At 41.7% G+C, this 24,785-nt stretch overlaps 3 protein-coding genes across 13 annotated transcripts in view; 2 read left to right on the forward strand and 1 right to left on the reverse strand.

Moving 5' to 3' along the window:
- iqsec1b (IQ motif and Sec7 domain ArfGEF 1b) overlaps positions 1-7,787 on the forward strand; it is a 139,976-nt gene extending 132,189 nt beyond the window's left edge. For 7 of the 9 annotated variants that reach the window (XM_077512075.1, XM_077512077.1, XM_077512076.1 and 4 more), the window contains 4 exons: positions 1,424-1,585; positions 1,802-1,978; positions 5,433-5,482; positions 7,006-7,786. In XM_077512075.1, the coding sequence (XP_077368201.1) occupies positions 1,424-1,585; positions 1,802-1,978; positions 5,433-5,482; positions 7,006-7,500 (884 nt within the window). In that variant the 3' untranslated portion in view covers positions 7,501-7,786. Of the gene's footprint in view, positions 1-1,423; positions 1,586-1,801; positions 1,979-5,432; positions 5,483-7,005 lie in introns of all 9 variants that reach the window. The other 2 variants (XM_077512081.1, XM_077512083.1) reach the window with 2 other exon arrangements.
- Positions 7,788-7,795: 8 nt separating this feature from the next.
- Positions 7,796-13,712, forward strand: gp9 (glycoprotein IX platelet). 2 transcript variants are annotated; one of them, XM_077512091.1, is made up of 3 exons: positions 7,796-8,496; positions 11,265-11,342; positions 12,890-13,712. In XM_077512091.1, exon 3 carries the CDS (start codon positions 12,891-12,893, stop codon positions 13,620-13,622), a length of 732 nt encoding a protein of 243 aa, XP_077368217.1. In that variant the 5' UTR covers positions 7,796-8,496; positions 11,265-11,342; position 12,890; the 3' UTR covers positions 13,623-13,712. The 2 variants fall into 2 exon arrangements, with proteins under 2 accessions (XP_077368217.1, XP_077368216.1); XM_077512090.1 differs by having other exon boundaries at positions 7,806-10,855; positions 11,161-11,342.
- Positions 13,713-15,750: 2,038 nt separating this feature from the next.
- Positions 15,751-24,234, reverse strand: LOC144013352 (haloacid dehalogenase-like hydrolase domain-containing 5). Of its 2 annotated transcripts, none has more exons than XM_077512088.1 (8): positions 24,015-24,234; positions 22,296-22,499; positions 21,684-21,796; positions 21,500-21,593; positions 20,187-20,220; positions 19,882-20,056; positions 19,604-19,792; positions 15,751-16,722 (listed from the first exon to the last, which is right to left on the reverse strand). In XM_077512088.1, exons 1-8 carry the CDS (start codon positions 24,126-24,128, stop codon positions 16,326-16,328), a joined length of 1,320 nt encoding a protein of 439 aa, XP_077368214.1. In that variant the 5' UTR covers positions 24,129-24,234; the 3' UTR covers positions 15,751-16,325. The 2 variants fall into 2 exon arrangements, with proteins under 2 accessions (XP_077368214.1, XP_077368215.1); XM_077512089.1 differs by having other exon boundaries at positions 22,296-22,443; positions 24,015-24,177.
- Between the last annotated feature and the right edge of the window lie 551 nt (positions 24,235-24,785).

The following is a 24,785-nucleotide window of genomic DNA, read 5'->3' on the forward strand; positions in this document are numbered from 1 at the left end:
GTTACCTTAACTTCTTTCTTCTGTTTTAATTATTTTTAGTAAATCACAGTGTCCCATCACTAGTGAGCTTCTTTTTTTTTTTTTGAGCAGACCCATGGGCTACTCATGTTGTCCTGGGGGCTTACTAGTACCCGCTGGCATTTTTCTTTTTTATGCACCTAATTATAACAAAAGCAAAAAGGGCATATCTTCTCTCTGCTCGCCAAAAAGGAGGAAAAACAAGTTAATTGGAGGCAATTTACTTCAAGTACAACAGAAAAATTTTGTGTTGAATTTTTGAGGAAATTGAGACGAGATCATCATCATTTTGCTGTCGAGTACTTATTAGGTTAAAGGGGAAATCAACCCCCCCCCAAAAAAAATGTATTGAAAATATTAATTTCTATGCAGCCCCACTAGTCTAAATACGATATTGTGGGTAATGTTGCATTAGTGGAACATGAGTTAAGCAGCAAAATCCAGCAGTTAATTTCAGAAGGCGGCCATTTTGGCACCTGCTGTCGAGTGAAAATGACATCACAGTTGATCGGGTCTCGGGTACCAACCAATCACAGCTCAGCTTCAGAAAGCAGGTGAGCTGTGATTGGTTGTTGTCTGAGCCCTGCGCAACTGTGACGTCATCTTCAGTCGACAGCAAGTGGCAAAATGGCCGCCCCATGAGATGGATAAGAACGGCTGGATTTTGCTGCATAACTCATATTCCACTGATGCAATATTAAACCAGAATGCCATGTTTAGACTAGTGAGCTCACATACAACATATTATGGCAAGAAATGTTTAAGTTTGACCTCCTCTTTAAAACTCATTCGCTCGCCGCCATTTTCACATTTCGCAATCCCGTTCGCTTCCGACTGTTTTACTGAATTTTGACTGATTTTGCAAGGCCCACAGAGTATTGTGTTTAATTGCTATAAAAGCATGGAACCTATCAAAAGAAAGATTAAAGTATCTTCTTTCATCAGGAAAAAAAAAAGTATGTTTCTATCTGTTTCCATTCTGCAGCAATTAGCATTAGAAGAGAGCTAAGTTTCATCAGTTTTCACAAATCTATTTAAAATTCAAAGTAATTGAGCTTTTTTTCTAGATGGCCCTGGTTGATCTCCTTTGCTCTACTGCCACCTGCTGGCCGTTTGTGTAATAACTAGCATTTCTGCAACCGTTCTTTGCAGTTGAGAGGCTGCATCAAAGACTTCTGTATGCTCTAGCATAAAAAAACAAAAAAAAAACGTATAAATATGTCTTTGGGACACTTAAGACATTAAAAAAACGTATTTACGCGTTATTGGGAGCAAATGAGTTAGAGAGTTTGTTCTTTTTACACCAGTCCGTCCTCACAGATGTCGTAACAAACTTCTGTCAACTTTGAGTCAACCCAGTTTAAACCGAGGATGCGTACATGTTAACAAGTCTCCCTTTCTGCAGATTACCCAAATGGAATCAGACTTACGTCAGCCATCCCAGGTGCGGACATCAAAGTCCTCATCAACTTCAACGCGCCCAACCCCCAGGACCGCAAAAAGTTCACAGACGACCTGCGAGAGTCCATTGCTGAGGTTCAAGAAATGGAGAAATACAGAATAGAATGTGAGCTGATTTTATTTTATTTTATTTTTTTACACTCTCCTCCCACTCTTGCTTTTGCTAACCAATCTTGAAGGGAAACTTCTTCTGGACTTGATTGAGACACATTAAGACTTTTTTTTTTTTTTTTAAATGTCTACCTCAAACTTTTGAATCATTACTGGGTGAGCACCCGCCACCAGCACTGAGCTCGGCCGCTCTTTGGTTTCCTTTCCGCAGCCGAGCTTGAGAAGCAGAAGGGGGTGGTGAGGCCCAGCATGTCGCAGAGCTCCGGCTTGAAGAAAGAGAGCGGAAACGGCAGCATGAACCGCGCAAGTCTGGATGACACCTACGCCATGGGCGAAGGGCTGAAGAGGAGTGCCCTCAGCAGCTCCCTGCGAGATCTCTCCGAAGCAGGTACCACCAAAAAAAAAAGAAAAAAAGAAGAAAAAAAAGAGCTCCTCTGTCATCCACTTATTCGTGATAGCAAAATGTTCTTTCACTGCACGCTACATTGGCTTAAGAGGCCCCACTCCTCATCTTTAAATCCACTCTCCCACCCATTTTAGTTTACAAAGTATGTCTCGTGTGACCTAAAGTGACAGCAGATTATTTTTTCCATTATGAAGTTTAATGTTGGTTGTACTGTTTTAATGGTACTCGACAAAGGACATTTAGAGGTCTGAAATGCTAATACTGTAGAACAGGCAATTCCCATAGGGACTTTTGAGTACTGTAGATGTCAGCGCATTTGCACACTTGAACACTACTTGAGTTGGCGAAAGCTGCAACTGATGGCAGGTAACAAAAAAACGGGTACGGCAGTACGACTTTTGACCGCATTGATGATCTTGGATGTCGTTAAAATCTTTGTGGGTCTTGCTCTGACAAATAGACATCAATTTAGAACCTAATTGTTATATTGTGACTGGTAGAAGACTGACGAGGGATAATAACGTTTGGATTCAGTCACCTTGGTCATCAAACATCTTTTAAAAACAAACACGCATTGTAATTTGGTACACAAGTATGAGGAAATAAGGTGAAGATCGGTTGAAATTTGCCCCTGTACAGCACTGACAAGAAACATATCTCGTGACTGTCCAATTTCTGTCAAGTCGAATACAGTATGTGGAAAAACTAGATTCTCTACCTACTGTCAATATTATGGAGCCTACTAACCAAAAGTTGAAGCCAGTTGAAACTGTGAACTGCACGTGTGCAGTCATTGAATGGGGCGATCGATTCTTACCAACATCCTCTCTCAAAATATCCAAACTCTTGCTTTATTTTTTGCCAGTTTCCTTTTTGTGGCCATCTGCTTTTCCCTTGACAGTTTTGCCAAGCTTCTCCCAAAAATTATTTGACACAGAATAGATTTTCAGTTGCAGCTCAATAGTAGACGTGGTAGTCGATTTCAATCTCATCTAAGGGGTTAACTATACTTGAAAATTAATTGATTGAAGGTTACGCCGAGCAATTTGTATAGCATTGAACATTTAATGCGCACAGCAAAGAGGCGCATTTTCTTTGTGGTTCCTCTCTCTTTTTTTTTTTTTTTAAAGAAATTGTAGTCAGGAAGCAGAATAGTTGCAGTCGCTTGCCAATGAATACAATTTTTGTTGGAATGATCGACTCCCACAAGTCATAATTCTGTAGCCGTAACAACACAGCGAAGTCAGCCTGCATCATAATGATATGTTAAAGTCAAAACATAATCTAAACTTGGTTTCACAGTAGGTTAGTTGTGGGTTGTTTTCTTTTTTTTTTTTTGGTTTGTTTATTATTTTTTGTGTCGTGAAGAATGAAATTGACAGGCAGCCCTCACCACTGACCATGAGAAGACGAGCAAGTCCATCCATATTTCACTTTAATTTCTTCCTTATACACTTTACATCAGGGGTGTCCAAACTTTTTCATTTGAGGGCCACATCCAGAAAATCAGAAGGATGTAAGGGCCACGTAATGTTATGAAGAGAAATTGTGTTTAGTCCTAAAAATTGTACAAATAATTTATTTGTGCTTTTGCATGTTTATAAAAATGCTACAGTATATAAACCAATTTATTTGTAATATGGCAGTTAGGGTTATTATAGTTTTGGAATTCTTCATTTTAGTTTTTATCTTGGTTTGAGTTTTGTTTTTTTAAATTTAGTTAGTTTTAATTATTTTTCAGGGTGGTTCTGTTAGTTTTTTTATTAGTTTTAGTTCTTTAATAAATGCTTGCTTTTAGTTTAGTTAGTTTCAGTATTAGTTTTAGTTGTTTGTTTTTTTTGTTTTGTTTTTTGTGTTACTCGTGCGCAATATTTAAAAAACACCATGGGTGCGACGTCATCATTCCAGTTTATATCAAAATAAATCTACTAAAAGTCACATTTAAAATCATCTCCAAAGGCTCATTAATGACCAAAGACTAAAACGAAGGACATTTTTGCTATAATTAGTTTTATTTTAGTTATTTCAGTTAGTTTTCTTTTTTTTTTAAAGCATCTTTGTTTTTATTTTATTTCGTTAACGAAATTATTTGAATTTTATTTTTTTCTTTAGTTTTAGTAAACTAAAATAACCTTTAATAGCACTTGTTTTTCGATACCCTCCCTTCTTACTTTGACCATCTCCATTTTTGTTTTTATTTGATTTGAACTCGAGTCAAATGTAATTTTTAGCATATGTCACGGGCCACTGAAAAAAATGGCCGGTGGGCCGTAAATGGCCCCCGGGCCGTAGTTTGGACACCACTGCTTTACATCTTTGCATTTTCTTTCATCCAAAGCGTATCGTCATGATGGTTTCAGTTGCAATCGTGTCCCGTTTCCTCTCATGAGTATTTGTCATGCAAAACGCATCTGCCCTCATGGCTGCTGTTCGAACAAGTTAGTCCAGGCTTTCTGTTTGAGGATGAATAACAGCACCGCTGCGTCTTTGACGCAAAGCAATACATTTCTTCAAAAAGGAGCCACGTGAAGTTACTAAATGAAATCCAATCCAGGGTCTGTCTCACTGAAATGCAAAAGTGATCGATCAGTCAAGTTTGTTTTCCATGCAGGATGTTGCTTGTTGGGGGTTTCTTTTTTATTATTATTATTATTATTTCTTTTCCTGCCATACTACATTCCATGTTGTATTTACCGTTATTTCCATACACATCAGGTATTTTCCTGTTCATGTGTAATTACTGGTCATGTATCATTGGCTGAGTGTGCCCAACGACAGCCCTCAGACCTCTCTATGCCTGTACATCCCCATGTGTAACAGCCACTGTATTGCTTTTGATGTATCCCTTCCTTTGTGACTGTCACTGAGGCTGTTTTGGTCATTTGGGACTGAAAGCTGGTCACATTTAATCAAGACAGCGTCGGGGGGGGATGTTGGTATAACATGCAAGAAACCATATTTTTGGGATCCGGTGGCCCGATCTGACTTCATCCATTGGCGGTTTAAATTCCAATTCTGAGCCTTTTAGTCAGAAAAGCGCTTGAAATTGTAACCTGCGCAAGGACGCTACGTCTCAGTGGCGGTTTGTGGCTGTTTCTCAATAACCACCGGTGAAAAGAAGTCACCGTTCGAAAGAACGATCACCGAGAACAACGCATGGGATAGCTGCGGCCAACCCGGAGTCACCGCTGCACGATTCAGCAGCAAGACTTAAGACTTTGAATCGGAAACCCGACGCGGTCCAAAGTTTCCGGCGTACACAAGAATGCATATTGAGAAACAGCCAGCGTGCCCGCCGACTGTCCGGCCACTTCCCGCCCATACCGGGGCCTTACTCACAGTCACAATTGGCTGCGCTGCCCCCTACTGGAGCGGCAGGTGGCCTCAACACAGTTGCTGTCGATCTCTAATCTGTGGTATTGCATGTCTCGGGCAGGCAAGCGGGGGCGTCGCAGCAGTGCAGGATCACTAGACAGCAATATGGAAGTAAGTTGGAAGCAGCTGGTCTCCAAGCCACTTCATGTGATGATGTGCACTGTGAAAACACACCATTTCGTTTTGGTTTGTTTTTTTTTTTTGGTCTGACACCTTCTTTGCTTCATAGACTCAGTCCATTTGTTTGGGTCATGTATTTATTTCTTCCTGGGATGCCTCGTATTGACCTGCTTGCCTCCGTGTAGTGTGCATGCATGGGTTGCCTGCCTCTGATCCCGCCCCCTTTTTGTCGGGAAGCCAAACGGGCTCCAGTTTTGGTCATGCCATTTGACCAAACGACATCTCCTCAGCAACGCATGACTCGACTAATCCCTCCCTTGTCGCCTGTCTCTTGTCTTTCATTCACTCCCATCCAAGCGGTTTTCATTTGGTTGCTCTTCTCTCAGGCGCTAGCTCAGTAAGACGCCAACTAGCCTTTTTTTTTTTTTTTTTTTTTTTGTAGACTCTCTTTGCTGTCCAGAGCTCTCTTTACCCACAAGTTCTCCGTAACATTAGGAAGGCTGAAATAATGGGGCTGATTAATAATCGGGTGGATTTCATTCACTGATTTCTCACATGCACCGTTCGTCCATCAGTTCATGTGCTGCGTTCAAGTCCGGGACCCTAAAAAGAAGTCGTATTCTGTTTTCAAAACATGAGTCTGAGCTGAAGCATGAGTCCGAGGATGAGAGTTGACGCGTGCGTATTGACAACAAGGGCGTCGTGAGGTGGCCTGCCCTTTAAAGTGGAAGTCAACCAGAAACATTTCTTGACAGGAATATGTTAGAAGTGACCTCACTCATGTAAACATGACATTCTGATTAATATTCATTTGTGGAATATGAGTTATGCAGCAAAATCCAGTCTTTTTTTTTTTTTTTTTTTTTTTTTTTTTTTTTTTTTAAATCCATCTTAGGGGGCGGCCATTTTGCCACTTTCTGTCGACTGAAGATGACATCACAGTAACAACCAATCAGAGCTTAGCTGTTTTCTGAAGCTGCGCTGTGATTGGTTGTTACGCGAGACCTGAGCACTGTGATGTCATTTTTACTTGACAGCAAGTGGCAAAATGGCCGTCTTGTGTTAATGATGGAAAACTGTTGGATTTTGCTATTTTCCACTAGCGCAATATTAACCAAAATACCGTATTTAGACTAGTGGGGCTGCATCGAACATATTGTCAATAATTTTTTGGAGGGTTGACTTCCCCTTTAACGTTTATCCAAATGCTAAACGATGGATGACGAATCGCCTGTCACGTCCTCTGCATGCGTTCCGGCGATGACCTCTGTTTACTTTATCAAGATGCATGTGTGACTCTCACACACGTTAGTACTGCGACGTTTCTAAGTCAGCTTTGACATATCCCCCCCCCCCCCCACCCCCCCCTCCCCCCCAGTTGCAGACCATGACGACGTTTTACTTTGTCATTTGCATGCCCGAAAACATTTTGCTACTTGCAATAAGTTGACAAGAGCTGCCGTTGCGCTTCATTTCACGTCTGACGGCCGCGCTGTCGCCTTTCTCCTCCGCAGGGGTCCATCATTAGCAGCCCGCACACCCGGCGAAGAGCCGCCACCCCGCGCGAGGGCGCCTCCCGCGAGCACCCCTCCCTCCCCAACTCGGCGTCCACCTCCATCCTGGGCTCGCTGTTCGGCAGCAAGCGAGGCAAGCCGCCCCCGCACGGCCACGGCCCCCCGTACCCGCCGCCCGGCCACCCCACGCTCATCTCCCACAAGCCCCACCCCACCAACCTGCACCACACGGCGCAGGCGGTGCACCACGGCCACCACCCGCAGTACTGCCAGGTCCCTCCGAACCCGCCGCCTTACCACCACCACCACCACTACCACCCGCCGCCGCACACGCAGTACCACAAGCACCCCGCCTACTCCTCGCACGCGCACCACTACGGCCAGCAGCATTCGCATCACGGCTCCCACTCGCAGCACCACCACAGTAGCCAGCAAGCGGGCGCGCCGCCCGGCGGACCCAAAAGCAAACACAGCGGCATCAGCACCGTGGTGTGACCACGCGGCGGGCCAACGGGAGGTTTGCGCGACACCAAAGGGACTGAGCGACGGCGCCGTCCGGCGGCGTCGTCCACTGTGTTTGACCGCTGCTGCCGTGAACCACGTCCGACTCATAAGCAGGATGGACAATTGGACCACAATTTCCCACCAGGGGCCTTTCTTACTAGTTTGTTTGATTCCGGGATTGCCCCGCCCCCCTCCTTCTCCTCGCCCCCCCCCCTCGTCAGGGTTCAGCGGTGGCGGGTGGATCTGTACAGGAAGATGTGTCAAGACGCTATCGGTGATCCCTGCACAATCGGTGACACGCATGCGCAGAAGGTCGGCCATCTTTGATCGCCAACTACGGCAACCACACTAGAACAAAATATCTTTCTATGCGTGCGTTATAGTGCGTGTTCATAAAAACACGATACAACATAATGGAGAAAAAAAAAAACATATAGATGCATTTTAAAGTCACTAAGTAAGTTTTAATCAAGAAGATGAACATCCACCCTCATTGGCCACACATTGTTCTATAGACAATATCAATACATCAGACTAAACCTAAATTATAACAATGAAGACTCACTAGGAATGTAATGGGGTCAAAGGTAAACCGTTCGTCTTTAAAAACTGTAGAATTAATATAGTTTTTTGTAATGCATCAAGAATCTAAGATTTCTCTTTTTCAATGTCGTATCATGTTTTTACGAACGCACAAATAACGCGCAGGCGTCTATAAATGTATTTTGTCAGGGTGTAGTTGCCGTAGTTAGCGATCCAAGATGGCCGATCTTCTGCGCATGCGCGTCACCGATCGCGCAGCGGTCACCGATAGCGTCTCGACAAGATGCCCTCGCGACACACGCGCACACGTCAACCTCCATATAATCAGGAGGAAAGACGCCCTGGCACATGGTCGTGCGCGTTTTTCATTTCTCGGTTGGCCTCGCCTCCGATTGAGCTCACATGTAATTCCGATATAATCATTTGACTTCAAGCGGAGGACAGGTAAGCAACGTCCGAGTCATATTAGTTGTCGTGCTGTAATTTACTGTAGATGACAGCTGTACGTGTTGTCTCCCTAGCGCTCATACATAAATGTGCCAATTATTAATGCATAATCTATTTAGTCAAGACTTCCTGTACAGTGTGTCGTGCGTAATTTGTAAGATGATACTTACAATTATTCTTATCATCAAAAAAAAAAAAAAGTCTCAGTATTATACTGACTCTGGGGTAGCAAAGCTGTCGATGCAAGCAGTGAAATCGGCCTCGAATCTATCTTGGACGTTTCGGAAGCTTTTGAGATGGCAGCTGTTTGCTTACGCACAAAACACGGGCGGCCACTTTCAAGTATATATTTGAAAAAGAAAAAGATATTTTGGACGGAGACTGTTGAAAGAAAAGCACGCATTATAAGCAACAGCTGCCATCTCCACTCATTAAATCCAACTAGAAACTCTTCCGATGATTTTTTTTTTTTTTTTGCTTTTGCCCCTCCCCCTCGCCAACTGAGTTTTGGCGAGTGAAAGTATGATTTTGTATCATTTGTGCAATATCTTTGTACCGATTAGGAACAAGCAAAGTGTCCCTAAGATTTGTTTGTTTTGTTTTGTGTCATTTATTTATTTGTGTTTTGTTTTTTTCGGCCCCTCCCCGTCTAAATTGATGCTCGCTGCAGGCTCAGAGCCCGGTGGAATGTCTAGTGATTATTTTGCATGTAACTGTTATTGATGTGAGACTGTCCTCTGCACATTGTATAACGAATCAGTGTTAACCATAGCGAGTTGAAGTGCAATCATGTTCCCAAATGCAGACTTGTACTGAGAGTGGAAGTCGTCTGTTGTCCAGGATGAGATTCAGGTGATAGATTGAACCTTTTTATTCCCCCTCCCCATTTAGGAATATAGAAATGCCTACAGGGGGAAGATGGAGAGAGACGGAATGTGTGTATATATTTTATTCAAGGAATACTTCTTCCTGATGTGAGCAGATATATTTTGCTGGATAAGCACATATAAAAAATGTTTGTTTTTTTTGTTTCAATAAATGCAGTTATACCGCAGAAGTGTAAAGTGAACAAAGAAACTTGGAGTATGTAAAGAATAACTTTATACATTGGACAAATAAGAGTCTATTCTAGTGTGCACATTGGTAAGCGTAGAAAATTTTGTTCCGATATTCAGGTTGTAAATGTATATTAAGCGTCACGAAGAAAATCCACGGCCATCGAGCAGGCTTCCTTCCACCTTCTCACATATCGGACAGGAGCCATCAGCGGAATGTGTCTTTTTTTTTCTTTTTTTTTCTATTGAGTTCCATTTTGTTATGATTCGGACCCTCAAGTCCCGTTCAGGTTTGGCGTGTGTGTGTGTGTGTGTGTTGTCGACAGTTATTTCTTTGTGTTAAAAGGAGCCCCAACAATGCACTGCATGAATCCGATGCATCACAAGTCCTATTCACTGTGAGCTGAAGGCGGGAAAAAAGAAAGAAAGGAAAAAAATCAGCCTATCATACAAAACTGGCTTAGTTTTTTTTTTTTTTTTTTTTTTTTTTTATTATTTGATTTTGTTTTTCAATGGTTTGGGGTTTGCCAACGTTGCGGTGTCCTTGCTTGTTTTTTTTGGCGTTAGGCTGGTTAATTATTGAAGCTCAGCATGCATTTCATCAACAAAGCCATCGCGTGTACATTGTAAACATGAAGAACGTTGCACTTCCTTCGCTGAGGGCTTTCAACTGTGTAAATATGAGATTCGGATGTGCAAACTCGCTTGGAAGGAGGATTTTTATCTTTTATGAACGGTGTAAAAGGGACCAAGTTGGTGGTTATATGATACTGTACATAGTGTGAATACGATCCATACTCTATTCTGATATCTGCAGTTTTGACCCGGATGTAAACGTCACCTCATAGAAACGAGTTGAGGGCTTGAACATATCGATTGTCTCGGGAACCGACATTTGCTGTAGAGATCAAAAGCAGACTGTTAGAAAAGCTCGCTGCCATTTCCAACACGCTCCTTCCGTGCAAACACACACAAAAAAAAAAAACAGCAGACAAAAATGCATCTTCGCGCAAGCTGCTGCGAGACTCATCGAAAGAAAGAAAGTCGAAACAATGAAAACACACAAATGGCCTCATTTATGTGTGCATTTTGTTTGTACAGTGAGTAGTGAGTCAGTAAGAACCCCAAGTTATTGTAAAACTTCAACTGTGACCATGTTGAGAACGCGAAATAAACAAATATATGACTTATGATATTGGGTGTGTGTCATTTCTTGATTTCATTTATTATTCAGTGCAGTAGTTTGTCTTGTGTGTTGCAGCACTTTCATCCGAGGGACAGTGCCAGTACGCCACCTACAGGTGCAAAGTGCACATTTCAATTGAGTGCAGCACTGCTGTACAACAAAGTGCTCTTACGTTTTCTTGAATTACTGCATTCTGCCATATTGTTTTGTTGTTGTTTTTTTACCATGTAAATATACATATATTTTAATTCTATCGATTTTAAAGTTGGGCTTATAAAGTGTCATATTTAAATTCTAAGCCAAAAAAGTACAAGTGAAAATTGATCTAGTGTACTGTAGCGCCCCCCCACGGCTGGTCGAAGTAAAAGTTCCTCTCTCGCTCGCTCTCGTGTACGATAAAGTGTTATCTCAAACGAACAGAAGGATTTCCATCGCCACCGGCGTGGTCGTTGGGGGCACCCCGCACACTACTATTGCGTAAACAACGCATCACGGATGAATATTTACTCAACTTGTCAATGCAGCACAGGAATACAAGAAGAAGAATTCGAGGATGACTGCGGAGATCATGAAAAGCTTCGCTGGTGGTTTGACCCTGAAAGGTTTGTGTTCTTTTAATGTACCAATTGGAATTTCTGAATCCAATTGTGATGACTGCTTACGTGCTTCTCATCTTTTCATATCAAATAGGCCGACTATAGTGTCGCTTTGTGTTGTGAAGTGGCAGTACAATTTTAATCAAGTTTATTCTGCTAAGTCGCAAAACCGCTGTTAAGTACAACTTGCATGGTTGGTGACTCTGCTTAATTGACCCCATGTTTGTCCTACTCAAACTTGATTACAAATTTTGGCTAGACCCACTTCTGCTATTTCTGATGTTTTTGATTGATGTAGCGTGTAGCATTGATGAGGTTAAATACAAAATTATTGCTCCAAATCATGTACGTGCGGTGCAGTAACCCAAATTTGTAACCAAGTAAGATAATAATAGTGGAAACTGGGGTCATTTGAGCCACCCCTTGTTTTTAAGTATTTTTTTTAATGATCATATGACTAATCTGAATGGAGAAGACTCATTTTGGGGAACCTATGAAGGTAATAGCCACATGACACAAGTTCTTTGACGTTTATTTCACTTATAAAAGTAAACATCCTGAAATATACAGTCCTTATATTAGTCTGCCAAAAAAAAAAAAAAAAAAAGACTTTATTCCTGTAGTGATCATGAAAACGTGTCTCCACCTACCCTAATCTCTTCTACTACTTTATGATGACTCAAAGTAAATAGTCCACCCATTCGAAAATTGCTCAAGCACTGCTGAGTAAATGCTAACTTCTGATTTACGTCTTAAATAGCGCAATGAACATCAAATAGACAAAAAAAGGAGTGTGCAAATTAGGGGTGTGAATACCTGACGATTCGATTCGCATCACGATTCGATTCGATACCGATTAATCCCGATATGAATTCATCAGTCGATTGTTGCGATTTTTTTTTCAATTCAAATTTAGAAAATACTAATCAGTAAACTTGTAGAGTGTACGATTTGTATGAAAATGTATTATTTATTTATCTGAAACTTACACAGGTTGTAATCTGTTTCATGTTTGAACAGCGTTGAAAGAAAATATTAAGGTTTAATATTCCATTAATATAACATTCTTCCATGCTTAAGGTGTGAACTCTACGACGTTTATGTGAATATTTTTCCATCAAATATAGATGTTTAAAAATCAATTTGAGAATTGCGCGATGTAATATCGCGATATATAGCCGAATCGATTTTTTTTTTTGAGCACCCCTAGTGCAAATATTGCCCAATAATGTCACAAATGTGTACACGTTATCCTCACGAAGGTCATCATGGGTGACCTCGGAAGGGCGTGTCCTGTACTAAGGTGCAAGCCAATTGCAGACAAACATTACTTGATATGTGTATATTGAACTTGAACATTAGTCATCAACAATCTTAACCATCCTCCCCACTTTTACTATTATGATGTTGTGCAGGCAGTTTGACTACAAACTCCATCATTGAGTAATTGAGTTACACGTTTCCACTCTGCAATGAGATCGGAAGCCTCCTTGAGCGTCCTCAATGTTTATAATGTTCATTGAGGTGTTTTTTGATTTTTTGCCATCTTTCAGGATGCTCTCGGATCCGGGACTAGCCCGCCTTCTGCTCTGGGCCACGCTGCAAAGCGCGCCCTCTCTCGGCCGGGCCTGCCTGTGCACGGTCCTGCAGCCCGCCGGCCTGCTGGTCAACTGCACCTCATCCGACCTCCGGGAGTCGCCGCCTCTGCCGTCGGACACCACGGAGCTCCTCGTGCGGGACGGTGGCCTCACCAGCATCCCCTCCGGCCTGTTTGACAAAGCGGCGGGCCTGCAAAGTGTCTCCCTGGCCGGCCATCCTTTCCACTGCGACTGCAGCATCGAGTACGCCAGGAACTGGCTGTTGAGGAACCGGGCTGCGGTGTCGCAGCAGCCCGCGTGCTCCAGTCCCAGCTGGGTGGCTCAGAAAGCCATCGCCGAACTCACCGACGACTACTTTATCCAGTGTGCCCCGAGAGGCTGCGGCGGCGTCGCCTCCGCTGTGGCGATGGCGGCGATGCTCTGCTGCCTCGTCGTTCTGCTTCTGTGGAGCTTGAGACTGGCCAAAAACTGCACCTTCACGCTCAACATCGAGGACAAACAATCGCAACTCAATTCTGACTCTCGCCATCCGCTGAGAGCGACACGCAGGAGGCGGCCGTCGGCTGTCGATCAACATTGTCAGCTACTCGCGGGCGACCTGGAACGGCGTCCCGTCAACGTGGAGTTACTGCCGCAAGTGCTTGATGTGTTGCATAAGAAGCACAATATTAAGATTAAGGCGGTCTGAGGCACCTATTTTTAGGCGAAAACACTACAAATGCGATCCAGAACACACTCCATTCGATAACAATAAAGATGAAATACATTGGATTGTAAATGTGAGATGTTCCCTTACTTTCTTGTGCTCTAAAGGGTTAGTTCCGATTTTTTTGACATGAATCTCAATTTCATCCTCACCTCCAGTGTGCGATCAGCAGTGCTGACTTCCCCCTGACAGCGTTCTGTGACACGACTTCCGGTCCGGTGTTGGACGAGAGGAAAATAGTCCAGCAAGCTGGCTGGGGTCACGGAAATAAAAGCGTTTTTTATGGAGTTCGAATCATGCCAAAACGCCGTAACACAAAAAACGTGATCTACGTACACAAAGAAGCATATCTTCAATTACAACAACAAAATGTTTTGCGTACGTAAAAAGTAATCCCACATTTACGGATACAACTCACGTGACTTTTGGCAGTGATTTTCTGCCGAGCAGTTTTACGTGCCGAAAACGCGCAAAGCCAGTAAACTTTACGGCAGGGGGCGCTGTTGAATCAGCGCCGTATTGAGAGACCGTTTGGCCAACTCGTTGAAGAACTTACTACGCCGTGATTGGCCAACTGCAGGTCACATGACATATGGATGCCTTGCCGTTACCATGGTGTTGGTGCAATTGGCGTTGCTATTGTTATCAAAGAAAAAAACAAAAAGTTACATATTGCAATTATGCCGTGTTACTCAGCATGGCAAAAGTCACGTGAGTTGTATCCGTAAATGTAGAATTGCTTTTTACGTACGCAAAACATTTTTTTGTTGTTGTTGTAATTGAAGATATTCTTTCTTGTATACGTGGATCACCATTTTTTGTGTTTACGGGGGTTTGGCATGATTCTAACTCCATAATAGTTTTTTCTTCTAAAAGAGTGATATATTTCCATCACAATACTCCTTTCTGAAAAAAGTCCGACGCCATTACCGCCAGCCACTACTTTTCTGTTCGTTCGTCCAACACCGGACCGGAAGTCGTGTCACAAGAACGCTGTCAGGGGGAAGTCAGTGCTGATCGCACACACGGGAGGTGAGGATGAAATATGAGATTCATGTCAAAAAAAAAACAACGATCCCTTTCAGCAAGGCAATCCTGAGACATTGTAAATGTTAGATTGAACAATGAGATTTAAATGGTCATTTCAAACCTAACATTGAAAAGTTTAAACAGACCTTAAAATGATTCTATACCACATGTCCATATATTGGCTAATTAAAGAACACAAGAACATTGAGTCCTTATATTTTCTCAAGTTACAGTATTTCCGATGAACGAATGGAATATTCAAAAGAAAGCTTTTGATGTTAAAGGTAACGTTAGCGTGACGTAAAGTCCCCTCCAAATGCAAGATCAATTCGTTTGTTGTCGTAATACACTGAGGACATTCGGTTTTCAGATCAAAATATGAATGGTCAGAATTCCAGCGCGGTTGCGAGATGACATTTTTCCCGATTAGTTTCGATGCATGAGTGTGTAAAATGCCCGACAAAATGGTTTTGTAGACTCCCGAATTCAGTCTAAATGCATCATGACTTACATCATCAAGCCACGAAATAACTGCTTCACAGATGAGCTTGTAAGTTTTGGATCATAAGCGGATCCTTTCTTTTGGTCTTTCCATCACTTTGATAGATGTTAGTCTTGGTCTCATCAGACCATAGAACATTGTTCCGATTGTTGTCCAAGATCTTTCTTCTTAGGTATGCCGTAGCTCTGATTGATTCCGTCTTCTCTCAGCTTCAGTCTGATTTGTTTTTCTCCCCGTTTTTCCCTCCGTTCTTCATGTTTGCATGACAGCAAATGCCCCAAACCAAAAACAAGCACTCTCGAATGTTTACGCAATCAATCTACAAGTCAACAGCACCTGAGCAATTCTAAAAACCCATCAGTCAGTCACATGTTCCAATACTTGAAAAGTGGGCGCTTTCAAACAAAAGGTGCTCTTGTCTCGACTCGTTGAGCAAACCGAGATCTAAAATGGCGTGAAATAAACACTGGAATTCGTAACTTTAGTTTCATATTGTTTTTGTTGTTGTTTTCTTTTTTAATTTTTGTTTCTCTGCTGTTTGTTTGTATATGTTCAATCAATCAAAATCAAATATTCATCTTGATATGGAACCCAAACATTTAAAGTATACAAAAACAAAGGAACTGACCTTGCCGTTCCAATACTTTTGTACGTAACTGTGAACAGGTAACGAATAGTAACAAAATTGAAAAATACTGGTCAAGTCCGATGCAAGTATGCAGAACTACTTGAGGACAATATTGCACATCTAACATTTTGTTCAGTACAGGTTTCTTGTCATGCATAGATTTGAAGGGTTAAAACGCGTCAACGATTGCAGTGCTCAAAATGTGACCTCGACAATGGTCCAATGTTTGAAATGTTTGATCAAAACAGTAAACTCGTAACAAATATAGGATGACTTCAGGTTACCAACATCAATGTGGTCTAAAAAAAAAAAAAACATTTAGCAGAATAAAACAAGGCAGTTCCATAAAAGAAAAACAGGCAACTATCACAAGATCAGCTTACTGTAACAGAAGCATTTTTTTGTTGTTGTTGTTGTCTTTCTAATAGCGGTCGCACTGCCGCGTATTTCAGGAACACGTCAAAGCCCGCCGCGGTGGTTCAACAATGTCCACAGTGTCGCAGGTTGGAGTCTCAATCTGATTGCTTTACTGAGGCACAAACTTTTCCTCGTCAAAAATCAGCTGGACGGCTTCGGCCACATCTTGCACGATGTGGCTCGGCTCCACCAGCGCCGGGTCGAAGCGAAAGTCCCGGTGGCCGTGGAAAACCGTCTCTTTGATGCAGCGGCGGGCGTCACGCGGCAGCTCGGCGCCGGGGTCGTAGACGCCCGTGCAGACCAGGACGGACTTACAGGAAGTGGCGGCGGGCACCGCCAGCTCGCTCTCCCACGCGTTGTCGGCGTCGTGCTCGGCGGGCACCGCCGCGGTGGAGCCCGTGGCAGCCGCCATCTTGGCCACGGCTTTGGGGCTCTTTCGTGCAACCCTCACGTCCAGGTAGCGGTTGTACAAGTTAGCGCCGTAGATGTCGGTCATAAGATTATCCCTACAAATGACAGACAGGGGAAGGGGATTATTATTATTATTATTAACACCTGTGGCATTATTGACAAGTAGGGTTAGCAACTGTCCCATATTAACCGGTACGTCCCGTCTTTTGGACTAAGTTGTTATGTCCCATACGGGACCTCAAAAGTCCCGTAAATTAATTCTGAATTCTTACACTAAATGCATCTTTGCCATTTTTGGACCACGGCTGCTCCCGTAGCTTGACAAGTGACAATCAAATGAGTCGCAAAAAACACCGGCGTGACGGGGCGCATTCTGGTCGGCAGCGCAATTCCTGATGAATTTTCCCCATCTGCGCGTGTTTAGTCAATTAGACGCTCCTGATTTGCTCCATTTTGACCGGTTAGCGCGGCGCAAAAGCTACGCAAACCTTTAGTCAATCTACCCCTTAACTGGGCCCTTTCCTAACTTTACCAGGAATTTCAAATGCATTTTTTGCTTCATGTTTGTGCCACTTGACAGCAGTGTGCCCCACCCAAAAAAAATAAAAAACAATATTATCTCTTTTACTGCCACATGTTATCAAAAAAAAAACTAATATGATCATTCACATCATCCTTGAAAAAGTTCTATTTCATCTGATTTTGTCATGTTTCATTGTAATTTCATACACCGGCAGGCCATTGAAAAGAGATACAATGCTGCCATCTACTGGCCATAGTGAGTGTTTTTGATTCCACAACCTATTGACCAGGCAATGCTGCACTAAGATTTTGCACTGCCCATTGATTAAAAAAAATAAAATAAAAACATCGTTATAGTTGACGTCATTTAACAATTGTGACGGCATATATCGTCATTTTCCGAATCGTTATTAAACGTTTTTGGCGGTCAAAGAGTTATTTACAGAATAGTTGCAAGATGTTGTGCAACACTGTGACAAAGGCAAAATCAAAATCAATTGATAATGACACATGAGCATGGCTGCAACTGATTGATTTATAGTCAACCTTATAAATCCCCCAAAATAACAAACATATTTTTATATTTATTACAACCGCATCACTGATTATAAAGAATAGATCTCTGTTGCTTTGCATCCACTTATGCGAAAAGTTGTGTCTGAACTTCTGCTGGTGCTTTGATCTTCAAAGCAACACAACACGCATATTAATAATTTTCCAGTCTTGGGCATTGTGTACAAAGAATACAAGTGCAAATATCTCTGGCATCTTATTCCCTGAATTTTGTTTTACACCAATTAAAGTATCAAATTTCGAACCAGCGTGAGAGACGCCATGTTCCAGGTCATGTGATCGTGACGACGTATCTCGTGCGTAACCGGAAGCCGTCTTCGCTCATTTCAGTGGGAATTTGCTGACATAATGTGCAAGAATAAGACGTCTTCGATCCCCAATTCTGTTCAGAGCAAAGCCCTCAACACGTCCGTTTTCATGTCATTCTGTGTGGGTGTGGGGGTTGCCGCTCCTAATGTGGGCTAAAGCGTGCACACGTATAGCTTAGCCAAGCAGAGAAAAAGTCAGCCGGATGTTTGCCGTCCACTCTGGGACGCGATCATTCCTCGTGAATGTCTACGCCGTCATTCATTCCGTTTAATTCAATATGGATTTTACGCACTCGATACGTCACGATGATCACGTGCCCGATTGCAGTACTTTACGCAAAAATATTCATTAAAAGTGCTAAAAAATCATAATTGCTCAACATAAATTGGCATTTTTTTTTTCAGGGAAGAGTTGAAATTAACCATTTCACAGAATAGCTGGTTGGTTTTTCATACGTCTTGTGTTCCTTTAATGTTCGCTATGCTAACATGAACTGCCAAAGACTATTAATGTCCCAGTTAAAACTGTCTCAGTGACCGAGAAGATGAACACACTGGCCACAAAGACGTGGAATAAATAATACATTTGGAAAAAATGATTTCCTATTCATATACCGTCTTAATCATGCTCGGGCACAATCGATGAAAAAAAAAAATCTCGCAATTTTTTTTGGGCCTGCACCCGCTACTGAATAAAAAATAAATAAAATAAATAATATCGTAGTGAAAACACTGCTATCACATCCATCCATGAAGACGCCAGAGTACCTGGAGAAAACTAGGGGTGTGCTGAAAAAAAATCGATACGGCAATATATCGTTGCGGGCCTCATTACAATACACGTATCGATACGCAGGTGTCAGAATCGATATTGCTCGTTAACTTTAAATACGCAGTTGACGTTTGCCTTTGCAGCTTGCATTGTACCTAAAAAATAAAAACCAGCAGCATCTTTGAAGTTAATTGCCTTCAATTAATGCAAAAATAGCTCACCAGTGATTGGACACTGTCTTGCTTAGAAAAATTAATGCAGAGGAAGAATATCAACATTTATTTACTTATAAACTTAACATGGCACATGTCTTAATGTACCAATTTTCGTATATTTTGTTTAAAAACAAAATAATGTGTTACATGAAAAAAATGCTGTTTTTATTTCCCCAAAATTTCAAATAAGCACATTTTAGAGCTGTAATTTTAATACTTTGATATTTTTGCTCATATCGGCTCATGCCTATTAGTAAATGTGTGTCTGTGAAAACTGCTCCCTGCTCTGCAGTGCGTACACGTTTAAACCAGGCATGCCGCTTGGTGGTCAACCAGAAGAGCTGCTAACAAAAATATTTTTGTCAGTCAGCATAACAAACATATCCTTTAGGCATACATATGACTATTATAAAATGCAAGAAAATTAATGTAATATATCGAGATACATATCGCCTTGAAGATCAAGTATCGCGATACGTATCGTGACCCCTGTATCGTGATACGTATCATATCGTATCGTGAGGTTGGCGGCAATACGCAGCCCTCGAGAAACCCCACACGAGCACGCTTTCATTTCGTGTCTTACCCGATGGCATAGAGTGACGTGATGGGACGTTTCCACTGCCTCTGCACCGCCTGACCTCGGATGAGGAACTCGGCGAAATGGTAGGTCAGCTCACTCGGTTTCCCCATCAGAGCCTCATACTTGAGGTCTTTGCCTGTGATCTTCTTATAGATATTCTCTAAGCACACCAGAAATGTGCCGTGGCCAAATCTGATCCAAAATGTGGGGGAGAGACGTATGAAACATTCGCCGACTCTTTCCAAGCAATGAAACCTTCCGAAGCAGGACATTGACTGTACCTGGGAGACTGCGCCTCGGCCATCCACATCAGATCCATGTTGCAAGCCAGCAGCGGCAGGTGAGGTATATTTCGGGTTTGATGAAGGCTACTGAGATTTCCGTTGGTCAGCAAAACATCGATGATGAGCTGCAGATTGGTCTCCCATCGAATCGGCTCTCCGAACAGAACCACGGCTGCATGGATGGAACCATATCGGCAACAAAATCTTCACGACCTGCCACGGTGGCTCGATCGTCAAAACGTGACCTCAAAAGTCTTTAGGAGGCTCTTTGAGCTCGTTCGGGGAAGAAAAGAAAAACTCACCCTCGACCTTGGGAAGGTTGCCGACAGGATTGGACTGCAAAGAAATAAATGAGCCTTAATGTGCTGTTGAGTAATACTTATTAAGGATTTATCATCTTTTCAGGGACACTTTTTGAAAGCAAATGTTAGGGATAGACCGATTATCGGCTGGGCCGATTATCGGTGCCGATATTCAGCATTTTGAGAAATATCGGCATCGGCCATTTTGAAGAATCATATGGCCGATAATAGATCCTTTTTTATTTATTTTTATTTTTTTTTAAGTGTTAACTTCAGGGAACTAATTTAAATGTAAATTTAAAAAAAAACGTTTTTATTTTCATTTTTGTCGACCCTGGGAACTCTCTGCACCTTCTGTTTTTGATTGAAATTAAAACTAAGATAAGTAAAAATTTAATACTTTGGATATTTTGAAATTTTTGAAGACTTATTTTTTGTAGAAAATAATTGTTTGTTTTTATTTAACTTTTGAAAACATGCTACTGGGAGATCCCAGAACTTGTGTATTGACTAAGATTTTTTGAAAAAAAAAAAAAACTTAAAAATATTTTACTAACCCTAAAAGTTGCTCAATAAACATGTGCTTTAAAATAAAATAAAAAAATAAAAAAGATAAGAGCTCGAGTTTGTATTTTTTCCAAATTTTGATGTCCCTTTTTAGTGAAAATGAATATCGGCTCCAAATATCGGTTATCGGCATCCTTCACTACTAATAATTGGTATCGGTATCGGGCCCAAAAAAACCTTATCGGTCTATCTCTAGCAAATGTTGATGTGATGACTGAGAGATTATACCGGTACAATATTAAATGTAATTTGGTCCAGTGTGCCAACACATAACTAAAGTTTGATATCATGCCAACTTCATTTCGAAAGCAATTGAAAAATAAGACTCTTAGTAAAGCTAAATTAATAATAATAAACAAAAAGAATTTTGAGACCTATCATTGTGTGGATCTCAATTATCACTCTAATTTGCTTTTTATTAGCTTGTTATTTTCCATCGACTCCTTAATACAGGGGTGACGGTCCTCGAGGGCCGGAGTCCTGCAGGTTTTATAGATTTCCCGACTCAAAGTGCAGCTGATTCCAATTAACAGGCTCGTTATCAGGTTTCTGCAGAGCTTGCTGATGAGCTGATCATGAATCAGCTGTGTTGAAGAAGGGAAATATCCAAAACCTGCAGGACTGCGGCCCTCGAGGACCGGATCTCGCCACCCCTGCCTTAATACAAAACCAGTGTCAGAAGAACATGATTTTGAGGTTTGCGGTTTTTTAAATGTCACATTGATGGCCTGATGTGATTATCTCACCGGCAGTTTGGGTCTCCTGTTGTGGTCCACCATGTCCAGAAGTGGGAAAGATTCCCTCAGATTGTCAATACTGATGACGTTATTGAAGCCGAGACTGGGGGTTGTTAGAGAGAGAGAATTGATGGTTTAAGCAGTTCACAATTAAAAAAAAAAAAAAAAAAAAAAGATCATGAATGATGGATACTTTTTGGCAATTTCCAGAACTGGTCCTTGACCCGACACCAGCACACACTTGTCATGGAATTTCTTGAACATCCTCAACGGACTATGTGACATAATGACTTGATCTTGTGTGATCTGTAACATGGATGAAGCAGTGGGTAATATAGTATGGCTATTAACTCATTCACTCCCAAAAACGTATTTATACGTTTTTTAAGTTTTTGTATGAAGACTTTGATGCAGTTTCTGACCTGAAGTGGTCGCTTAAAGCGATGGTACTTATTACAAAAAAAAAAAAAAAAAAAATGGCCAGCAGGTGGCAGCAAAGTATAAGAGATCAACCAGGTCCATGTTGCAACAAGCTCTTTTTCCAAGTATTTTCAATAGGTTTGTGAATAATGATGAAACTTAGCTAATTCTAATGGTAATTGCTACGAAACATAAAAACAGATCAAAAAAAATATACCGTACTGTTTTGTTCTTGTTTTTTTCCCCTGATGAAAGAAGAGACACATTTTTCTTTTGGTAGGTTCCAGGTTTTGATAGCAATAGAACATGAAAATGTCTGGGATGTGAATGAGTTAATGGCTAACAGAACCATCATAGCAACATATGTACGTTATCTACAACTCACCGGTACTCCAAGAATGTGAGAGAGTTGATCCGCTTTTGTTTGCCTTAGGCAATTCCCTGCATTGGTCACAAAAACCAGCGGCACCACAAACTGTCCCTGTGAATCCACCAACTTCTCAAAGGCCTTCTTGGCAGCAGGAATCAGCATCCTTCCACGGAGGAGCACGCCGTCAATGTCAAACAACAAGCCAAAGTTTGGCTGTGGCTGGAAACAAAACATTTCTCACAAAACCCCAACACATGACAGATGTGTGCAACAAGTGAACTTACATATTGGTGGGATGTTTCAGTTTTAGCATGTTGAGAATGTAAAAAAATAAATCATAACACATTTCATTTTCTGGTTGATGACCAATATGACCTGATTCAGGGAGAATGTATCATATGATTTATGTATGTAAGTACTGTATGTTTGAAACAAAAATTTGAAACCGGTTAGGATCATTTTAAAGGGCAGCTAAGTACATATCTGAAGGTGTTTTAACTCATTCACTGCCTTTGTCAAGTTTACTTGTCAAATGTAATTTTTCAGAGTGAGGATAGATGAGAAGAATCTGATTATGCTCCACTGTTAACTCATTCACTGCCAATGACAACTATAGACGTCAAAAATCCAAGCAAACAGCCAGTGTTAATTTTGAAAATAAAATAAAATAAAACTAAATTAACATTTTAATTTAAAAAAAAAGACATTTCAATTTAGTTTTAGTTATAGTCTTCTGACGAAATATAATTAAAGCCTTAGTCATAACTTCCTGACCTGATTGTATTTGAGTTTTAATCCAACTTTAGTCGACAAAAATAAGGAGCAATTTTAGTCGACTAAATTGACTTCTGGAGGTCGAGACCCAGTTTGTGGTCTCAGTAAGACCAAGACCGACCACTATGCACGATGTTAGCACTGAGCAATGAAATTGTTATTATTAATAACAATGGGGATTAATAAATATGAATGAAAACAATGAATAACTAAAACTAAATTCAAATTTCTTGTCAAAATTTACACTGGCTGTTTGCTTGGATTTTTGACGTCTATAGTCGTCATTGGCAGTGAATGAGTTAAATGTCAAACTTGGAAACAACTTTACTGATACCTAACCACCTGTAGATGACATCATTGCCCCATTTTATACGAAATAAACACAGTTTGAGAGACCATGGGAAAAATTGCTGTATTTTGGCAAACGTACATTTTTCTACTGTCAATTCTAAAAGAACGGGAAGGGGCAAAAAGTATTCTATTCTATTGTCATTATATATAATTATTGAACGTAATACCGCGTGGGTAGTAAAAATTTTGAAATTTTCTAAAATGGCTGGTAGTGAAAGACTTAATATCATATTGACTAACACTGGTTTGTTATTACAAATTTGTAATATCACTTTGGATGCAGGACACACACGAAGTCCTCGAAGTGTGACAGAGCTTCAGTGACATGGCAGTACATAAGGCTGCGATGTGCCTTAACAACTTTGAGTCTCCTTTTGTGAGCGCAAGCGTGGCTATAAAAACTGTGTAACAACAGTGCAGCTGCGCCGTTGATCGCATTGGGAAAAACAAGTGGTGTCCTTTGTGGTCCCCATTATCGCACATAAGACACGTAACATTGAACACAGCATTATTACTGCGATACTGCGAGAAATTGAACAGCACAAGCCCAGACTCTTCTTGCTAACACGTTTTTTTGAGGCTGAGAATCGGTGGAGGTTCCAAGCGTACCTTGCTATTAGTTCCACAAAAGCCGCAGCGAGGACCGACAGCCGCAGGGTTTGGCCTCGCGTGACGGCCGCCCCCGGAGCACAGGCCCCGGTACAATGGCAGGAGTCCCCTCATTTCTCTGAAGTCTCGCTGACCCAAGAGAACGTTTGAGCCCGAACCAGCCGGCTGGCTCCGGCCCCCTTGTTTTGTCCTGACGTTCACTGCTCTAATGTGACTGGGCGAGGCCTTGTGATGTCACGTGACGCCATGTGATCCAATCGGGAGGAGGAGGAGGAGCCGCGTCCGGGTTTCCTCTGCACTGCTGGCAGGGGGAAAAAAGAAAAAAAAGAAAAAGCGCTGCCATTTTAGACATCGAAGCGAAGACGTTCTGGCTCTCGTATTTGAAGCAATGGATCACAAATTAACCCAACACAAACGCTTTATGCTCTTGTCGGTGTAATTTCATATCCATGCTTTCCTTGCATTGTGGGATTCACTTGGAGCGATTCCCTGCCTGCGTTGTACCGGCCTCCACTCGGGTTCTCCATTTTACTGATTCGCCTGTGCGACTCGCTCATTTGCCGCAGGGGATGCAATTTGACAGGGAACCTGAGCTCATCGTCTACATGCTACAGGGTCAACTAACGGGTTTTTGTTTTTGTTTTTTTTTTAATTAAAAACGTACTTGCTAATGTGGTGGCAAAATAATTTGATACCATTGTACGGCTTCTTTGTAGATTTCCAAACGCATTTGACCGTTAGCATCTCAGTCACCTTGAACTTAGTTACACA

Source organism: Festucalex cinctus, chromosome 2 (genome assembly GCF_051991245.1).
Source record: "Festucalex cinctus isolate MCC-2025b chromosome 2, RoL_Fcin_1.0, whole genome shotgun sequence".
Taxonomy (NCBI): domain Eukaryota; kingdom Metazoa; phylum Chordata; class Actinopteri; order Syngnathiformes; family Syngnathidae; genus Festucalex; species Festucalex cinctus.

Bases quoted from the DNA above. Each gene is read 5' to 3' on its own strand.
- gp9 (XM_077512090.1), top strand. From the start codon at position 11,236: ATGAATATTTACTCAACTTGTCAATGCAGCACAGGAATACAAGAAGAA. The intron at 11,343-12,889 runs GTTTGTGTTCTT...GCCATCTTTCAG, and splicing joins TGGTGGTTTGACCCTGAAAG to GATGCTCTCGGATCCGGGAC.
- LOC144013352 (XM_077512088.1), bottom strand. From the start codon at position 24,128: ATGAGGGGACTCCTGCCATTGTACCGGGGCCTGTGCTCCGGGGGCGGC. The intron at 21,797-22,295 runs GTGAGTTGTAGA...TCCATGTTACAG, and splicing joins CTCACATTCTTGGAGTACCG to ATCACACAAGATCAAGTCAT. The intron at 21,594-21,683 runs GTATCCATCATT...AACAACCCCCAG, and splicing joins GTTCTGGAAATTGCCAAAAA to TCTCGGCTTCAATAACGTCA.